At 42.6% G+C, this 18726-nt stretch overlaps 1 protein-coding gene across 1 annotated transcript in view; it reads right to left on the reverse strand.

The window, feature by feature from the left end:
• Window positions 1-18726, reverse strand: part of DNAH6 (dynein axonemal heavy chain 6) — a 315521-nt gene that overhangs the window by 77516 nt on the left and 219279 nt on the right. The window contains exons 51-58 of the mRNA XM_008254187.4: window positions 18095-18330; window positions 15910-16171; window positions 11665-11788; window positions 9663-9859; window positions 8152-8355; window positions 7340-7465; window positions 6129-6293; window positions 2981-3048 (exon numbers count right to left, since the gene is read on the reverse strand). Coding sequence (XP_008252409.2) covers window positions 2981-3048; window positions 6129-6293; window positions 7340-7465; window positions 8152-8355; window positions 9663-9859; window positions 11665-11788; window positions 15910-16171; window positions 18095-18330 — 1382 coding nt within the window. The remainder of the gene's footprint in view (window positions 1-2980; window positions 3049-6128; window positions 6294-7339; window positions 7466-8151; window positions 8356-9662; window positions 9860-11664; window positions 11789-15909; window positions 16172-18094; window positions 18331-18726) is intronic.

Here is an 18726-nt window from a genome sequence, read left to right on the forward strand (position 1 = left end):
TGAACATAAAGATTTTTTTTAACATGGACCTTAATTCTATTTTCCTTTAGGTTTAATGAATATACATACACATTTGGTTATTCATGTCTCTGTGTGTATGTAGGTTAAAATATATAAGAATCCTTCAAGATGTTCATAGAAAAGTGGAATTAAAAGGTTCATTTATATCGGTGCATAGATTTTTCCTTAAAAGCTCATGAAAAGTATACCCTATGAAGAAAATATACATTGATTTCAAAATCTTTATGTTCCAAGATAAACTTATCTTTAATTCTATTTTCCTAGGAACTTTTTGAAGTTCAATATTTGTCTACTTAAAAAAAATAGATGTCAAAAAGTTTCTGGGGAAAAAAACAAACCCAAAAGATACTTGCCTTCAGCATGCTTTACATGTGATTAAATCCCCATTTCTCAAAAATAGGATTATCAGTTGTTTATAATAATCATTAGAATTAATCAAGAGTTTCAAGAGGCAAAACCTTTAAGATATTACAATAATACTCATGGCTATTAAATACCATATGTGCTCTTTGTCTCTGTCTCTCTCGATCTCTCTGTCTCTTGATATCTCTCTCTCACACTTCCCTTCTCCCTCTTTTCCTTCTTTGCCCCTTCCCTCTGGTCTGTCTGGTTACCCCAATAAATGCTTTCCCTTACTCTGGCGTGTGGTGTGTTTTGTAGCAGCCTAATATTTGTGCCAAGACTTGGACCAGGCTCCCCTAGTGACTCTGCTCTCCCTTCAGGGATCTCTGGGCTGGTTTGGGATCCTGGATTTCTGTCAGTCACAAAACACACCCCGGAACTCCTTCCACACCACTGAACGCTTAGTGATCTCCATCCACACACTGGCCTTCCAAATTCTGAGTGTTTATAGGAGGTGATAATGGAATGAACCAAGGCCCTTACCAACCAGGCGGTCAACCAAATGCTACTACAGGGATATATTTGGCTCCCCATCCAGGAGACAGCAGCTTGAGACATCACCCCATGCCAGAACAGAGTACCTCGTCGCCACATGTCAGCAGGGAGTATCTCTAAAGACAGATCATCGTTCCTGTACCCCTGCTGGACTTTTGGGACTAATGTAATCCCATACAACTCCTGCTTTATAAAAAACAAAACGGGGGTATGTTAAAAAAAAATCACATACATGGCCAGCGCCACAGCTCAATAGGCTAATCCTCCGCCCGCGGCGCTGGCACACCAGGTTCTAGTCCTGGTCGGGGCGCTGGATTCTGTCCAGGTTGCCCCTCTTCCAGGCCAGCTCTCTGCTGTGGCCCAGGAGTGCAGTGGAGGATGGCGTAAGTCCTTGGGCCCTGTACCCGCATGGGAGACCAGAAGCACCTGGCTCCTAGCTTCGGATCAGCGCGGTGTACCGGCCGCAGTGCGCTGGCTGCAGTGCCCCAGCCGCAGCGGCCATTGGAGGGTGAACCAACGGCAAAGGAAGACCTTTCTCTCTGTCTCTCTCTCACTGTCCACTCTATTAAAAAAAAGTCACATACATATATATGTAACATGAGGATGATTCTAAAGGTTGTGGAAAAATGGAATGAGAAAATAAATTCATTTTGGTTTAAAAAATTTGAGACTCATGAATAGTTTTTAATTTCATAATAAGCATTTTTCTATGAGCTTTGTGAAATCATTATAGTTGACGAGCCTTCAAAAAAGCTCATGGAAAATACCTATTATGAAAGCATAATGCATAAGTTTAAAATTTTTTGTACTAAAACAAAATTACATTTTAATTCCAGTTTTCCATAAACCCCTTTTAAAGAACCCTTGTATAGGCTTGCTGTGGTTTGGTTACAGTTTGAGTGTGTTTATGAGCTAGAAGCTTGGTCCTCAGGGTGGCAATGCTGGGAAGTGTGGAACCTCTAAGCGTGTGTGTGTGTGTACACGCGTGCGCGGTGGGGGGGTGACTGCAGGTGATTCCGTCACTGGAGACACTGCCTTCAGAAGGGATTAATGAAGTTCTCATGGGCCCCTGGTTAGTTCCCAGGAGAGTCAGTTGTTACCAGGGAGCAAGCCTGGCCTGTCCCCCCCCCCCCCCATAATCTCTTCTGCACGCATCCCTGCCCTCAAGCTGTCTCCCATGTTGTGACACAGCCAAGCAGGCCCTCGCCAGAGGCCAGACAGAGGGGCCACCTCTCCTTGTTCAGCATCCAAACTGTGAGCTAAATAAACCTCTTTTCCGTATCAAGCACTCAGCTCAGGCCTTTTGTTGTAGCAACAGAAAATGGACTAAAGTATACTAAATATACTAAGAAAACACCTAGACAGCAGAGAAACAGGACAAAAGTAGGTTCAGAGTAGCGGTCCCCCCACCCCACCCCCACAGGTATGCAGCAATGAATTTCTAGGCACAACAGAATGACTGACTTACCTTTCCCAAGCCTGGAAATCCTACTCAAGGGCACGAGGCAGGGCTGGGCTGCCAGCCAGGCCCACATGGCGGCTAGGAATTAAGGGTGCGTCCTTGATACCCTTGAGAAAACTGCAGGCCAGAGCAGTGGCAGCCAGCAAGCTATGGATGTGGAAACACAATGTGGCCATTGATTCTCATCTGTCTTTTTGACTGAGGGTTCGTTTGTGTGCTCTCACATACTAAAATTTTTTCTTCATCAATATTTCTGAAGAAAATAATAGGAGGGGTGGGCAAAGCTGCCCTCTGTGACACAGGCATCTCATTTCCAAGTGCTGGTTCCAGTCCTGGCTGCTTCCTGCTAGTGTGCCTGAGAAGGCAGCGGGTGACCTGCCAAGTGCTTGGGTTTCTGTCACCCAGGTGGGAGACGAGGAGTTCCTGGCTCCTGGCTTTAGCCTGGCCCAGCCCTGGCTCTCCTGGTCATCTGGGGAGTATACCAGCAGACAGGAGATTTCTCTCTGACATTCTGCCTTTCAAATAATAAATGTATCTTAAAAAAGCACAAAATATTAAGAAACTCACAGCCTCTACACGCCTCCCTTCTTCCCTTCTCACCTTAACAACTGATCCTCCAGACCTGACTTGGTTACAGTGAAGTTGATTATGGTGACTTTAATGCACACCTGGAAGAGAAGCACAGGGTACATAAAGATGCTTAAATACAGACAATAAAGTAGGTGCTTTCTTTTTTAGAACATAGCCGCTACCACTCAGATGATGTGCCTCAGTTCTAACTGTGCACACATCCATACCCACACACATATTCCAAGCACAAGGAGGCTTCTAACATCCTAATGGAATCTTCTCCACTAGTGTAACAATGTTTGTCATGCCTCAGTGTTGGAGTCCTATGTTATTTCAAGGAAAGGTGAGCCAGCAAGTGTCGGAAGCAGTGCTCTAGAACCAACATCTTGGGTTCAAATTCCAGCCTATTCATTCGTGGATGAATGATGTTGAATATACCATTCATCTGGGCTGAGCTCAAGTTCCTGATATTTTTTTTTTTTTTGACAGGCAGAGTGGACAGTGAGAGAGACAGAGAGAAAGGTCTTCCTTTGCCGTTGGTTCACCCTCCAATGGCCGCCGCGGCTGGCGCGCTGCGGCCGGCGCACCGCGCTGATCCGATGGCAGGAGCCAGGAGCCAGGTGCTTTTTCCTGGTCTCCTATGCGGTGCAGGGCCCAAGCACCTGGGCCATCCTCCACTGCACTCCCTGACCACAGCAGAGGGCTGGCCTGGAAGAGGGGCAACCGGGACAGAATCCGGCGCCCTGACCGGGACTAGAACCCGGTGTGCCAGCGCCGCTAGGCGGAGGATTAGCCTAGTGAGCCACGGCGCTGGCCCTCAAGTTCCTGATATTTAAAAATTGGTATAATAATAGTAACAACTCATTGGGTAGCTGTGAGGACTAAATGAGGTGATGAAATCACTTAGTGATGAAGTTTTAGTGACTTGTGCAATATATATCTTTGTTAAAAAAAAGAGCTCGGTTACTAATAGAGCTTTACATATTTTTATCTCATTGTAACTTATGAAAAATTGCTACTATAGAATCATAATATTCTGACTCACTTGAATAAGTCAGTGGTAAAAACATCAACGAACATAATGAGTACTTGAATGCAATGCACTTTACATATGTTCCAATCCCTTGAAGTAGGCTTTGTCTTCTCTTTGGAGTTGACTGACTTGAGGATCCTGGAGGCAGACTAAGGTATGGTCACAGATCTGGGGTTGGGTCTGGTGTGCAGGGTCCCCGCTCAAAAATTCAATGCATGTAAACTTGAAGATTTCAAGGTAGCACATGGATACCCTTGTTAAACTCGGAAATGGGACTTGGGATATGAGCCCTGTTAGTGGCTGTGCAATGGAGCTCCTCCAGGCTGACAAGGAAGGACTGATTCAGGCTTTTAATGACATTTCTCCTTCTTATTGAGAAATATGTCCAGTTCATTCAACCTGAACACATCTAGTGAAGACATATAGCCATGGGAAATTCAAAAACAGGTGAAAAGGACACTACTGGGAATGCACACTCAAGGGGTTTTGGCAGGCGGTGGTGGAGGTGTAAAATTCTCACGGAAAGTTCCCTCCCTGGGAGGACCCCACTGAGCACACAGAGCTGTCTGTAGTTGGGGCAGTGTCCAGGGGCGTAGGGGTGGAGGGCTGAGTACCAGCTGTCTTCATTTATGTTGCAACTTACCTTGGACTTTGAGCTCTAGGGTAGAGGTTCTTCAGGTCTCTACTGGGGCTTCGGAACATGTGTTTGGAAATGGATGGGGCTCACGTGGCTCCCCACAAAGAGTTTAAGAGCACAGGGAAGGAGACAAGATGTCCCCTGCTTCCCCCAAACTCCAAATACAGACACCAGATGTTAGGACCAGATTCTCTAAGGTTGTCCTGTCACCAGACTTTTCAAGCAGGCAATCTCTGTATTTGGGAGATGTGCATTGGGTGGTTTCACACTTCAGCACTGGACTCTGCTACTCCCCACCTAGTCTCTCACTTAAGCTCTGATTCATTTATCAGCCACAATATCAGGGGAAAACAAGGGAGACGAGTGGTTGCTAAGAACAGTGGTGACCTGTGTTTATGAAGAACAGCTGTGGACCAGCAAGGAGACGGTGAGAGGGCTGGAGAGGTGCACAGTGCCATGAGGAAGGGCCTGGGGCCATGCTGGGAGGTGCTCGAGTCTGAGGTACACAGAGAGTAGAAGGGTGGCTGGAACGGTAACAGTGGAAGATGGTGAGCCGGCTAATCCTCCACCTTGTGGCGCCGGCACACCGGGTTCTAGTCCTGGTCGGGGCGCTGGATTCTGTCCCGGTTGCCCCTCTTCCAGGCCAGCTCTCTGCTGTGGCCAGGTGTGGGGAGCAACTCGGACTAGACTAAGTTACTGGAATTAAGACTTATTCTATGCATCTGCTCTCCCACAATATGGCGCTGGGAGAGGAGGAAACAGCTTCTACACAGCTGCCTCCAGTTCAACCAATAAACAGCAGGACCTGCTCCTGATTGCAGGAGAGCAGCGTACTCGGCGTGTGGGTAGCAGAGTTGGGATTGGTGGAAGAGGACTATAAAGGAGGAGAGAGACAACATGCACCAGGAACATCTATCTGAAGGAACCCCTGTGCAGCCCCCGAGAGAGCCGGCCGGCGGTGTGCCGCTCCCCTGCGCAAGTGGGGAAAGTGGCAGGGGGCCCGCCCCTCCATGGAGGTGGAGGGATGGTAGCCAACCCGGGAAGAACCAGCAGCAAACCCGGGGAGGGCCGAGCAGACAAAAGAACAGCGCAGGGTCCTGTGTCGTTCCTCCACGAAGAGGGGGAGCGACAGCCAGGGAGTGCAGTGGAGGATGGCCCAAGTGCTTGGGCCCTGCACCCCATGGGAGACCAGGATAAGCATCTGGCTCCTGCCATCGGATCAGCGCAGTGTGCCGCCCGCAGCGCGCCGGCCGCGGCGGCCATTGGAGGGTGAACCAATGGCAAAAGGAAGACCTTTCTCTCTGTCTCTCTCTCTCACTGTCCACTCTGCCTTTCAAAAAAAAAAAAAAAAAAAGAGTGGAAGATGGTAGAAGAAGGGTGGGCTTATAAGGGGAGGAAGGAGAATGGGGGAGAGCTGTTTCCTCCACGTGGGAAGCCCCCAAAGGCTGGAGACTCTTCACACTCTAAATACTCACTTAGGCTTACAATTCCAGACCAGCAGCTCCTACCTCAGGCAGATAGTGCGGATTTGGCATTTTGGTTGTCATGTAGAACTTAAAGTTTTTGTCATAATCAATGTCTGAATCTCCAAGGCGAATAAGAACTCGTCCACCACTGATGAAAGTTTGTTTCAAAAGAATAGGCTCTAGAGCTGGATCCAAGGTTTCTTTGAGCTTAAAAATGAAAAAGCAAAAAGCAAGCAATTTGAATGCATCAGCTTCTCAAAATTCCTTAAGCTTCAACATTTACTTTGAATGATCTATTTTAAGTGAGCTTATATTTATTAATGTTCCAACACTCCCTCTAACAGGATAGTCTAAGGAAATAAGACAGACATCTATTTATCTCTTATTTGAGAGAGAGAGAGAGAGAGAGAGAGCGTGAAAGAGAGAGAGTGCGTGCGTGAAAGAGAGAGAGAGAGAGAGAGAAAGGAAGAGAATCTTCCATTCCACCGATTCACTCCTTAAATGTCAGGGCTGGCCAGGGTGTATATTACCAGAAAGCTGGATTGGAAGTGGAGCTGGAATCTGATAAGGGCTGGGGGCATCTTAACTTCTATGACCAACAGCGGCCCTGCAAGACATCTATTTAGATGACTGACACACTCTTCATCTCCACGAGACAGAAGCTAACAGAAGAGAGGTGGGGTGTAGTGAGCGACTGCAGGGGTCCCTTCAACAGGATCCTGACAAATGAGGATCTGTTCCTGTTGATGGTTGTTCCACATCAGGGGTTGGCAAACTGTAGCCTGCAGGCCCAAACTAGTCCCTTGCAGCCTGTTTTTCTAAAACTCTTAAAGTAAGAATAGTTTTTACTTTTTGGAAGAGTTGTTAAAACAACTACACAAAAAAATCCTCAAACCAAAACAAAAACTACACACAGAGACTCACAGTCTGCAAAAAACATCCCATCACTGGTGTAGGTGGTGGTTATGTGGACAGCAGTCCCTGGCAGTACGTCTGCTTTAAATTTTCAGCTGACCATTAAGGGCCACAGTAAGTCCTGAGAATCAGCAGAGTAAAAAAAAAAAAAAAAAAAAAAAGAGATAATCTTTCTCACCATTAAAATAATGTCAAAAAAATGTCAAAAATTTGGTTTGACTATTGTAAAAACGGGGCTGACTGCTGTCTTTAGCAAGATGCAGATAAAGCCTGGGTAAGATTTCCAGAAAAGACCTCAAAGTTGGGGACTCACAAGAGAAAACAAAGTGAAAACAAACCTCTTCCAGTAAGACAGGTAAACCTAGCCGGATGGAATTTTCAAGTGTTCGTAAGAAATTGCTATCTGTAAGCTTAATGATCTTTAAACCACTCTTGCTTTCCTTGTTCCTTATCCAGCGGTTTGCCTGTGTGAGAAAGCACAGAGCAGAACATTTGCTTTAGAATCTCATGAATGGGTAGAATGTTGAAGCCACAGAATAAGGTTTAGAAATGTCATTCAATCTAAAAGTTGAAAAGTAAAACAAACAAAAAATGAAATAAAATACCTCTGCCCCAATAAAGATATCAGTTTTTGGGAGTCTCCCCTTTGTTCAAATTTGGAATAAATGCATAAAAGCATCATCTAGGGAAACACCCGATATTTAGGGTATCCACGTTTGTCTCCCTTGTTTGCAGAATGGGTTTTTTTTCTAAGCCATTTTCTGAATAATTATGACCCATGAACTTAGACAGCCAGATAATGGGATTCTGTAAATTCCAGGAAGATCTTTCTCTAAATTCCTTTTTATCCTGACTTCACTCTGACTCTTCAGACCTCGCAGAACAAGGACTACCTAAGCAATGAACTTAAGTACATTTCTGCCCCCATAGCAAAAAGCTAACAGTCAACTCCCTAAATAATACAATCATAACCAAGTATGAGGAGAGCAACTGCACTCTTCCCTTCTTTCTTTCTGTACCCATGAGAGACTTAGACAAGCAGATTTCTAAACTCTCCTGTAACTCTAAATCCCCATGTTAAAGTACACTTTCATAATTTTTAATAGCAGAGCTCACTGACCAATCTTCGCCTCCAGCATTCGTAACACACCTGATCTTGAGGATCAATCATCAAAGGCCACCGTCTCCCTTGTGTAACCAAAATGCCATTTTCTGTTGATATCAAGTCACGGGGCAGTCCATCAGTGTTCCACTGCCGTATTTCATAGGGATCTCCAAGGATGTTAATAAGACTGAAGGAAGGATCGATTGGGATCTGCAGAGACTGACAGTACTGGATCCAGCATTCTATAAGCTGTGGGAGGAGGAAACCTTACTGGTATAGGAACACTCAGTGTACAAGGCACGCACGCAATGTGATAGGCAGAGAAGAGCTAAGCCCTATCAGTCCACGTGGACATCCTGGCATCAGAGCACAGGCATAAGAAGTGGACTGAAAAATCAGGAGACCCAGGAGGTAGAATGACTCATTAACTGCGATTTTGGAATGTCACAGTGGTCCAGATAATGTGGAGGCAGATAGAGAAGTTCAAGCTTATTACAATCACTGTGGGTACAACTAGCAATCAGCATGGGGATAAATCAGTGTCAGCATCATTATCTCCATCAGGGAGTAGTGTAGTCACATAGAGAACTGCTGGCCCCCAAAGGCACCATTAGCCCCAGTGAGAAACATGGTATTAGATAACCCCTGAGCTCTTGGAGAGTCTGACGGATTCTCTATACCACGTCTTATAACTCCGGGACAAGGGCATAACATTTTTAGGAAGGTATTTCTTAAAATTGGATAGAAAATACATCCTTCCAAGTAATTTAGGTCTATGGAAAATGAAGGTAGATGGAACATTTATTCTCTTACAAATGAGAAATTTCATCTCTTTAAAGACTAAAACTGCAGGAACTGATTCACCTCGTCTCTGGCTCCTTCCAATTGCCCATCCCTCAGTGCCCGTCTTGTACATACAGAACCTTTTTTTTTTTTTTTTTTTTTTTGACAGGCAGAGTCAAACAGTGTGAGAGAGAGAGACAGAGAGACAGAGAGAAAGGTCTTCCTTCTGTTGGTTCACCCCCCCAAATGGCTGCTACGGCCGGCGTACTGTGCCGATCTGAAGCCAGGAGCCAGGTGCTTCCTCCTGGTCTCCCATGGGGTGCAGGGCCCAAGCACTTGGGCCATCCTCCACTGCACTCCCAGGCCACAGCAGAGAGCTGGACTGGAAGAGGAGCAACCAGGACAGAATCCAGCGCCCCTGTACAGAACATTTCTTCCTGGTGACTGTACATGTCACCATGGCCAGAAGGGGGGGGGGGCTCCCTGTCCTCTTTCCTCCTCCCAGGTCCCTGTGCTGTGTGAATAAGTTAATGACAGCTTTCTTAGGCAGGTGAAAGGGAGGGATGTGCTAAGGAAAGTTTAGGTTTCAACCATCACTGGCCAAAGGGAGAGGAAGAGAGCTGTGGAATGTCTGAATAAATCTCCACTGTGGAGAGCTTCCATAGTGGAGAGGCCCTTCATCTGAATTCAGAAAACATAGAAAACAAAACAAAACAAAAAACCCTGCAGTTTCAGCTAGTTCTTACCAATCTATAGAAAACAGGTTTACTTACCATTTGCCTATACTGTGCTGTGAAGGCCCCATAATAGGCCACACAAGCTGCTGCTATGAACACGTTGCCAATGATATTTGATATCTCCTCTTGGAATTTCTGGATGCTTTCTTCCCATCGAACCTGCTCGTCTCCTAACGCAGCCGTTAGCTTCGCAGCACGTACTAGGCGTGCTTTCGTCAGGGACATATTTTTTGCTAGGAAATTTTCAGAACATCAAGTATGCTATTAAATATTTTGTCTAAAATCTTAGAGGTTTACCCACATGCTTGTTTACAGAATTAGCATTATTTAGCTAGTATGTCAATACATTTATATGAAATCTCATATAAATCACTTTCCATTTCAGAACCACTCTAAGTTTGCCTCTTCCATGCCAAGAACTATTTTTTTTCTTAAAGATTTATTTATGTATTTGAAAGACAGACATACAGAGAGATGGTGAGACAGACACAGACAGAGATCTTGCATCTGCTGGTTCACTTCCCAGATGGCTACAGTGGCAGGGGCCAGGCCAGGCGGAAGCCAGGAGCCTGACACTGCATCTGAATCCACGTGGGATGCGGGTATTGCAAGCAGTGACTTAATGTGCTGTGCCACAATGCCAGCCTCAAGAAATGTTTCTGATAGTCCCTTACTCTGGTTGAAGACAGCACTCTTCACCCCTGTGGTATTTATTTCTCAGATCAAATTCATGCACTGCCTTGTGTTACAATGTACCATGCTCCAATGACCTTTGTTCACATATACTGAATATGAATAATCTGTGTAGTTCATCTCGCTTGAAACTAGAAGGCTAAAATGGGGTAATTCCAATGGAAATATGTCCAATATGTTGGATAAAAGCTGAGATTTGATTGCCTGAAAATTCTTTCTACTTTTGAAAATCAAGTATTTCTATTATCAATGTAAATATTTAAAAAATATGTATTTATTTGAAAGGGAGGGAGGGAGAGGAAGAGGGAGGGAGGGGGAAGGAGAGGGAAGGAGGGGGAGGGAGAGGGAAGGAGGGAGAGGGAGAGAATATGAATCTTCCATCTGCTGGTTCACATTCCCCAGATGGCTGCAATGGCTGGGGCTAGGCCCGACTGAAACCAGATGCTTCAATCAGGTCTCCCACGTGGGTGCAGGGGCCCAAGCATTTGTGCCATTTTTTGCTGCTTTCCTAGGCACATTAGTAGGGAGCTGGATCAGAAGGGGAGCAGCCAGGACTCAAACCATCCTCCATGTGTATTGCCAGTATTGCAAGCAGTGACTTGTGCCACTGTTGTGTTGTGCTACTATGCCAGCACCAAGAAATGTTTCTGATACTCCATTACTCTGGTTGAAGACAGTACTCTCTGAGCCCCTGTGATATTTATTTCTTAGATCAAAATTATGTACTGCCTTGTGTTACAATGCACTATGCTCCAATACCCTTTGTTTAGAGATACTGAATATACAAAATCTGTGCAGCTATTCTTGCTTGAAACCAGAAGGCTAATGGAGTAATTCCAATGGAAATATGTCCAACATGTTGGATAAAAGCTGAGATTTGATTGCCTGAAAATTTTTTCTATTTTTCAAGTCAGGTATTTTTACTATCAATGTAAATATTTAAAAAATATTTATTTCTTTGAAAGGCAGAGTTAGGGAGTTAGGGAGGGAGGGAGGGAGGAAGGGAGGGAGGGGAGAGAGAGAGAGAGAGAGAGAGAGAGAGAGAGAGAGAGAATGAATGAATGAATGAATCTTCTATCTGCTGGTTCACATTCCCCAGATGGCTGCAATGGCTAGGGCTAGGCCCGACTGAAGCCAGTAGCTTTAATCAGGTCTTCCATGTGGGTGCAGGGGCCCAAGCATTTGTGCCATCTTTTGTTGCTTTCCTAGGCACATTAGTAGGGAGCTGGATCAGAAGGGGAACAGCCAGGACTCAAACTGGCACTGATGACGCCATTGCACCCGAGGACTTCACCTGCTACACTATAATGCTGGCCACTCAATGTAAATTTTTTGAGTTACTTACCCAGACTTTCTTTTTCATTCACACTTTTGTCATATTCATCTTGTAAGGCCTGTATTTGATCTTCTACTTGTTTTAGTAATGCTTGTTTTTCTCTTAGGGTAGCCATTGTAACATCAAGTTCAGCCTAATAAAATCAAGCAAATATTTAAGAGAATGCCAAAAAGAAATCTGAATTTGCCCACTTATAATAGATATTAAAAAAAATCATGATTTATGTTCCCTTTTCAGTGTCCAAAAGACTTTGACATACAAAGTTAAAACAGGGTAAAATATAAGAAAAATTAAAATAAAGTCCAACAAAATAAATCATAAGAATATATATACACCAAGCATTTGATATGAATTACTTGCTATAATGTTATAAATTTTAAATAAAACAGATTAAATATTTATGCAAGAGTAGAAGCTAATTATTGCTAATTAGTTCTTTGTATAACAGGTCTATAAACTTTGGTTTGGAGGCCAAATTTAGCCTGCTGCCTGCTTTTGGATAGAATATGAGCCAAGAATTGTTTTAACAATCACTGGAAAAAATCAAAAGAACAGTATTTTGTGACAAATGATAATTGCATGATATGATAATTGCATGATATTTGGTTTGCAGTGTTCATAGAAAACATAGCTATGCTTATTCATTTTTGTGTTGGCGATGGTTGTTTTTGTACTGCCACTGTAGAGTTGAATACTTGCAACAGAGACCAGTTTGCAATGCTGAAAATATTTACTGTTTGGAGTAATATGGAAAAAAATTTCTGATCCGTGTTCTATAGTCATGTTTTTGTTTCTGTTTTGTTCCATTTTTTTTTTGGTAACCTGACCCACTAAATCATCAGTCTTTGTTCTTGTTGGGAAAACTACGGACCTCATATCTAATTATGGGATAAGTTCATTCTAAGAGTTGACATAACACCTTCAGATATGGGAAGTATTTAACATCCAGAAACAAACATCAGATGCTAGAGCCAGAAATCACATAAAAAATACTACAGGCTGATAGCTTCACTGCTGAATTCCATCAGACTTTTACAGAACAACTTTAAATTCTCAAGCTATTCAAAACAATTAAGAGAGGGAATCCTTCCAAATTCCTTCTATGAGGCCAGTATTACCTTAATCTAAAACCAGAAAAAGACACCAAAGAGAGAGAACTACAGAGCAATTTCTCTGATGAATATAGATGCAAAAATCCTCGACAAAATACCAGCTAATAGAATCCAATAACACATCAGAAAGATTATTCACTGGGACCAAGCGGGATTGATCCCTGGTTTGCAGGGTTGGTTGAACACATGCAAATCAATAAATGTTATACATCACATTAACAACTTTAAGAATAAAAATCATGTGATTATCTCAATAGATACAGAGAAAGCATTTGATAAAGTGCAACTTTGCAAGATAAAAACCTTAGCAAATTGAGTATAGAAGGAACATTTCTCAACACAATCAAGGCAATAGATGACAAATCCACAGCCAGAATCTTATTGAATGTAGAAAATTTGGAAGGATTCCACTAAGAACCAGAACCAGACAAGGATGCCCACTTTAACCACTGCTACTTAATATTGTCCTGAAAGTTTTACCCAGAGGCATTAGGCAAGAAAAAAAAATTCAAAGGGATATAGGTTGGAAATGAGGAAGCAAAAGTATTACTGTTTGCAGGTGACCTCATTCTATATATAGTGGAAACAAAACATTCCACTAAGAAACTATTGGAACTCATAAGAGTTGGGTAAAGTTGCAGGATATAAAATTAATAGCTATTGTATACACAGACAATGTTATGGCTGAGAAAGAACTGCTAAGATCAGTATAATTCACAATAGCTACAAAAGAATGTACAAGATCTTTGAAAGATAGATATGTGAAAGATCTCTGTGATGAAAATTACAAAACATTAATGAATTAGAAGACACAAAAAAGGGAAAAATCTTCCATGTTTGTGGATGGGAAGAATTAATATAATCAAAATGTCCATACCACTGAAAGCAATTTACCGGTTCAAAGTAATCCCAATCAAAATATTAACAACATTCTTCTCAGATCTAGAAAATACAATGCTAAAATTCATATGGAAACACAAGAGATCCCATACAGCTAAAGCAACCTTAAGCAAACAAAACAAAACAAAACAAAACAAACAAACAAACAAAAAAACAAAAACAAGCCGGAGGCCTCACAATGCAAGATTTCAAGACATACTACAGGGCAGTTGTAATCAAAACAGTCTGATACTAGCACAAAAATAGACATGTACACCAATGGAATAGAACAGAAATTCCTGATATCAATTCATGCAGCTACAGCCAACTAATCTTTGACAAAGGAGCTAAAATGAATCCCTGGAGCGAGGACAGTCTCTTCAACAATGGTGCTCAGAAAATTGGATCTCCATGTGCAGTAGTATGAAACAAGACCCCTACCTTACTCCTTACTCAAAAATCAACTCAAAAAGGAAAATGGATCAAGGATCTAGATCTACAATCCGATACCATCAAATTACTAGAGGAGAACATTAGGGCACCTCTGCAAGACACTGAGATAGACAAAAACTTCTTGGAGAAGACTCCAGAAGCACAGGCATTCAAAGCCAAACTTGTCAAATGGGATTACACCAAGCTGATCAGACTCTGCACTGCAAAAAAGAAAAAAAAAACCACTCAATAAAGTGAAGAGGCTATTGACAGAATGGGAGAAAATGTTTACAAACTGCGCAACTGATAAGGATTAATATCCAGAATCTATAAAGAGCTCAAGGGCAAAGGGGTCAGTGCTGTGGCATAGTGGGGAAAGCTGCCACCTGCAGTGTCAGCATCCCATATGAGCATTTGTTCAAGTCCCTGCTGCTCCACCTCAGATCCAGCTCTCTGCTATGGCCTGGGAAAGCAGTCCAAGAAGGCCCAAGTCCTTGGGACCCTGTACCCACATGGGAGACCCAGAAGAAACTTTTGGCATTAGACTGGTCCAGCTCCAGCCATTGTGGCCATTTGGGGATTGAACCAATGTATGGAAGACTTCTGTCTCTTTGCCTCTGCCTCTTACTCTCTGCCTTTCAAATGAATAAATAAATCTTAAAAAAAAAAAAAAGAAATGGGCAAAGGATTTGAGTAGAAATTTTTCAAAAGAGGAAAATCCAAATGGGCAGCAGACACATGAAAAAATGCTCAGGATCACCAGCTATCAGAGAAATGCGAGTCAAAACCACAGTGAGGTTTCACTTCACTCCAGTTCCAATGGCTCTCACACAGAAATCAAAACAAATTCTGGGGAGGATGTGGGGAAAAAGATTCCACTGTTGGTGGGAACGTAATCTGGCCAACCATTGTGAAAGACAACATGGAAATGCCGCAGAAAGCTGAAAATAGATATACCACTTCTGGGAATTTACCCAAGTGAAATGAAATAAGCATATGAAAGAGTGCTCTGTACCCCCACATTTATTGCAGCTCAATTCACAACAGCTAAGTTAGGGAATTAGCCCAGATGTTGATCAACTGATGACTGGATAATGAAATTGTGGTATTTATATAGTGTGGAATAATCAGCCATTAAAAAAGAATAAAATCATGTCTTTCACAACAAAATGGATGCAATTGAAATCCACTATAATTAGTGAAATAATCCAGTCTTAAAAAGACAAATGTTTTCCCTGATCTGTGATAACTAATAGAACACCAAAAAAGTAAAATATATAAACGAAATTGACATTTTGAGATTTGATGATTGTTTATAGCCCTGGTCTCTGTTTAGGAACAGTGGTTTTTTTTTTCTTACTATTTATTGAATTATTTATTTAGTGTAGGGTTAATCTTATGAGTACAAAATGAACTTAAAGTGTGTCATTGCAAACATTAAAAGAAAGAATTAGAAAAGAACTAAAAGAAAGAATTAGGAGAAGGGAGGCTAGGGTGGAAAATATCACTATGCTCCTAAATCTGTATAGATTAAATGCATGAAATATGTTCAGTTTAATGAAATTAAAAAATGAAAAATATGCCCACAGGTCTATTTCTCATTTTCCAGAACAATACTAAGGACTCTCTTTTCTTTAATTTTAGAATAAGGCTGATTTTGAAGGGAACTTCTGAAAATAATCTTTGCTAGCTAAGGTTTGAAACAAAAAAATTTCCAGAGCTTTGCCACTATCCGTATGGCACAGGGTCTCAGTGGCACTCTACACAAAGACTGAATGATTGATGGTCACGTCCTTTATGTTTGAAAGTGATCGTAAAACAGATAGCATACCTGTGCAGCGCGGAGTTTTTGCCTCTTTGGTTCCACTTCCTTGACTACCCGAGAGTATAAATCCATCGCTCTTACCCACATGCACATGGATTTGCATGCTTTGGATACTTTCTCTACCTTTTCTGGCACAAAATCAGGATTATTAATATACTTTTGAAGCTTTGCCAATATCTGAGGCTTTATGTTTTCTTTATCATACTCTAAAAGTCTTCTCAGGAAGTTAGAATCACCAAGGAGCTGCTTTGCTGTTGGCCAATCAGGCCTGAAAGGTAGACAGGATAAGTTAACAACACTGAGGTAGAGAAATGTAAGAACAAAAGAAATGCATCCTTCTGAGGACACTCCGATAACATCCCACTGGGTGGGTAGTTTTAATCTTGATACTGTAATCCCAGTAACTGTTAGTTATACGTACCACAATTAATTCATGGAGAGAAAGGTAACTTGATGACTGAGGTTCCATACAACTCAGACAGAATTATAAAATTCTAGAGTTTTAGGAATATGGGACATTAAAAATGGCTTTATTTTTATTTAAAGATTTATGTATTTGAAAGTCAGAGTCACAGAGAGAGAAGGCTATCCCCCCCACCCCCGACACACACACATACAGGGAGAAGGGAGGGTTGGAGAGACGGAGTAAGAGGGAGGGAGAGAGAAAGAGAGAATGAGAGAGAATGAATCTTCCATCTGCTAGTTCACTCCTGAGATGGCTGGTGCTAGGCCAGGCTGAAGCCAGGAGCTCCTTCCATACTTCCCACATGATTGGCAGGGGCCCAAACACTTGGATCATCTTATGCTGCTTTTTCCAGGGTATTAGCAGGGAGCTGGTCAGAAGTAGAGCAGCTGGAACTCCAGTTGGCACCCATATGGGATGCTGGCATCACAGGTGGTAGCATAACCCACTACATTACCATGCCAGTCCCAATAGTTCTATTTTTAAAAGTGTCTTGAGCACTCACATTTTATCTTCTTTGCCCTAATTTTGACCCTTAAAATCTCTTGCCAGAATCCCAAAATCACCTTCTTTATGTCTCTTGGTCAACCTTGCTCAAATGAACTCTTGCCAAATTGGTCTGCCAACCAAGATAATCTAATTGAGTAAAAATAATTAGAGCCTGGTGTTGTGGTACAGTGGGCTAGCTGCTTGCAACTTTTGCATCCCATATCAGAATGTCAGTTTGAATTTGGCCATTCTGTTTCAGATCCAGGCCCCTGCTAATGCACCTGCAAAGACAGTGTAGGATGGCCTATTGGGCCACTGCCACCCACATGGGAGACCCAGATGGAGTTCTAGACTCTCAGATTCAGCCTGGCCCACCCCTCACTGTTCTAGTTAGTTGAGCGAGTGAACCAGTAGATGGAAGATCTCTTTTTCTGTCTTTCTCTCTGTTGGTCTTTCAAAAAAAGAAATCTTAAAAAAAAGTTCAATAGTTCTCTCCGTCTGCACTCTGCAGAGCCTCCTGTACCCTACCAGGCCACCAGCCTAAGGGGCAGTAGGATGGCCTGGTGGTGGGGCTCTGGACCCTTTGTCAGTTTTACATAGAAAGGTTCATTGTAACAATTTTTTTTTAACTGAAAAAAGGATTGAATTGCTAAAGAAAGCTTGAAAACTACACATCTCCAAGATGAAGTACGAACTGCTCAGTGCAGCATTCAAGAACCTTTCATGATGCGATTACTGGCCACCTGCTGAGAACTAACTCATTCCATCAGCATCAAAGTCCTTGAGGGGACAGTCCCACTCCGCAACTAAGCATCAACTCCTGATAAAACTGCTTGCAGCTCTCCTAGTGGACTTAGGGTTTCTTTTCTCAGCACCATGCAACTTTCATGTGGCCTTAAAATCATTATGTTTCATGTCAGCATCCCCACTAAACTGTGTGCATCTTCTGGCAAAAGAATTTATCTTTACAGCTTCCACCATCTAGGGCAAAACAGATGTTGAGAAAAATGCCTGCTGAGTCAATTCATTGAGTGACTAACCATGTCAATGTGATTGGAGAAGAGAATGAACATATAAATGGGAAAAACAGTAAACAAATCCCATTAGGCATCCTGAAATGTGTATTATGAAAAAGCTATGCATGAATTAACATCTTTCCCCACATCAAAATAAGCTGATTAATTCCATTTTGTATGAATGTTTCTGCAGTGCCCTCACACATGATTCCGAGTCACTCACTTGGCATTCAGGAGAATGGAGATTGCTTCCATGACAGTCATGACTAAGTCTGGAGGCTTGGTAAAAACTCTGATTTCAGATATATCTGCTTTATCTAAGGAGTCCAGGGCTTTATTGGCAGCGTCCAGGGCAGGTAGCGCTTCTTCAAGATCTCTCTGAGCATCGTCAGCTATCGCTTGGGTTTCTTCGGCTTTCACTTTTGCTGTTGCTTCATCTTCCTGCACAATGTGACGGACCTAACCATTGAAATGTGACTGCGTGAGTGGCCTCCTTACAGGTTAAGCATCCCTAATCCAGAAATCCAGTCTGGAGTGACAACAAGATACCACAAGTGGAAAATTCCATCCCTGACCTCCTCATGTGAGAGATCCCAGTAAACAGGTCAGTACGCTAAAAATATTGTAGAAAATTACCTTCAGCCTTTGTGTATAAGGTGTGTACAGAATTTCATGTTTAGTCTTGTGTCCCACCTCAAGATACCTCATTTTATATCTATGCAAATATTCCAAAATTCAAAAACTTTCCAAATCTGAAACCCATCTGGTCCCAAGCACTTTGGACAGGGAATACTCAATCTGTATCTGAATTTCAAAATCTAAAAGCAAAACCAGTAATAATGAGTAATATTTGCC

Source organism: Oryctolagus cuniculus, chromosome 2 (assembly GCF_964237555.1).
Source record: "Oryctolagus cuniculus chromosome 2, mOryCun1.1, whole genome shotgun sequence".
Lineage (NCBI taxonomy): Eukaryota > Metazoa > Chordata > Mammalia > Lagomorpha > Leporidae > Oryctolagus > Oryctolagus cuniculus.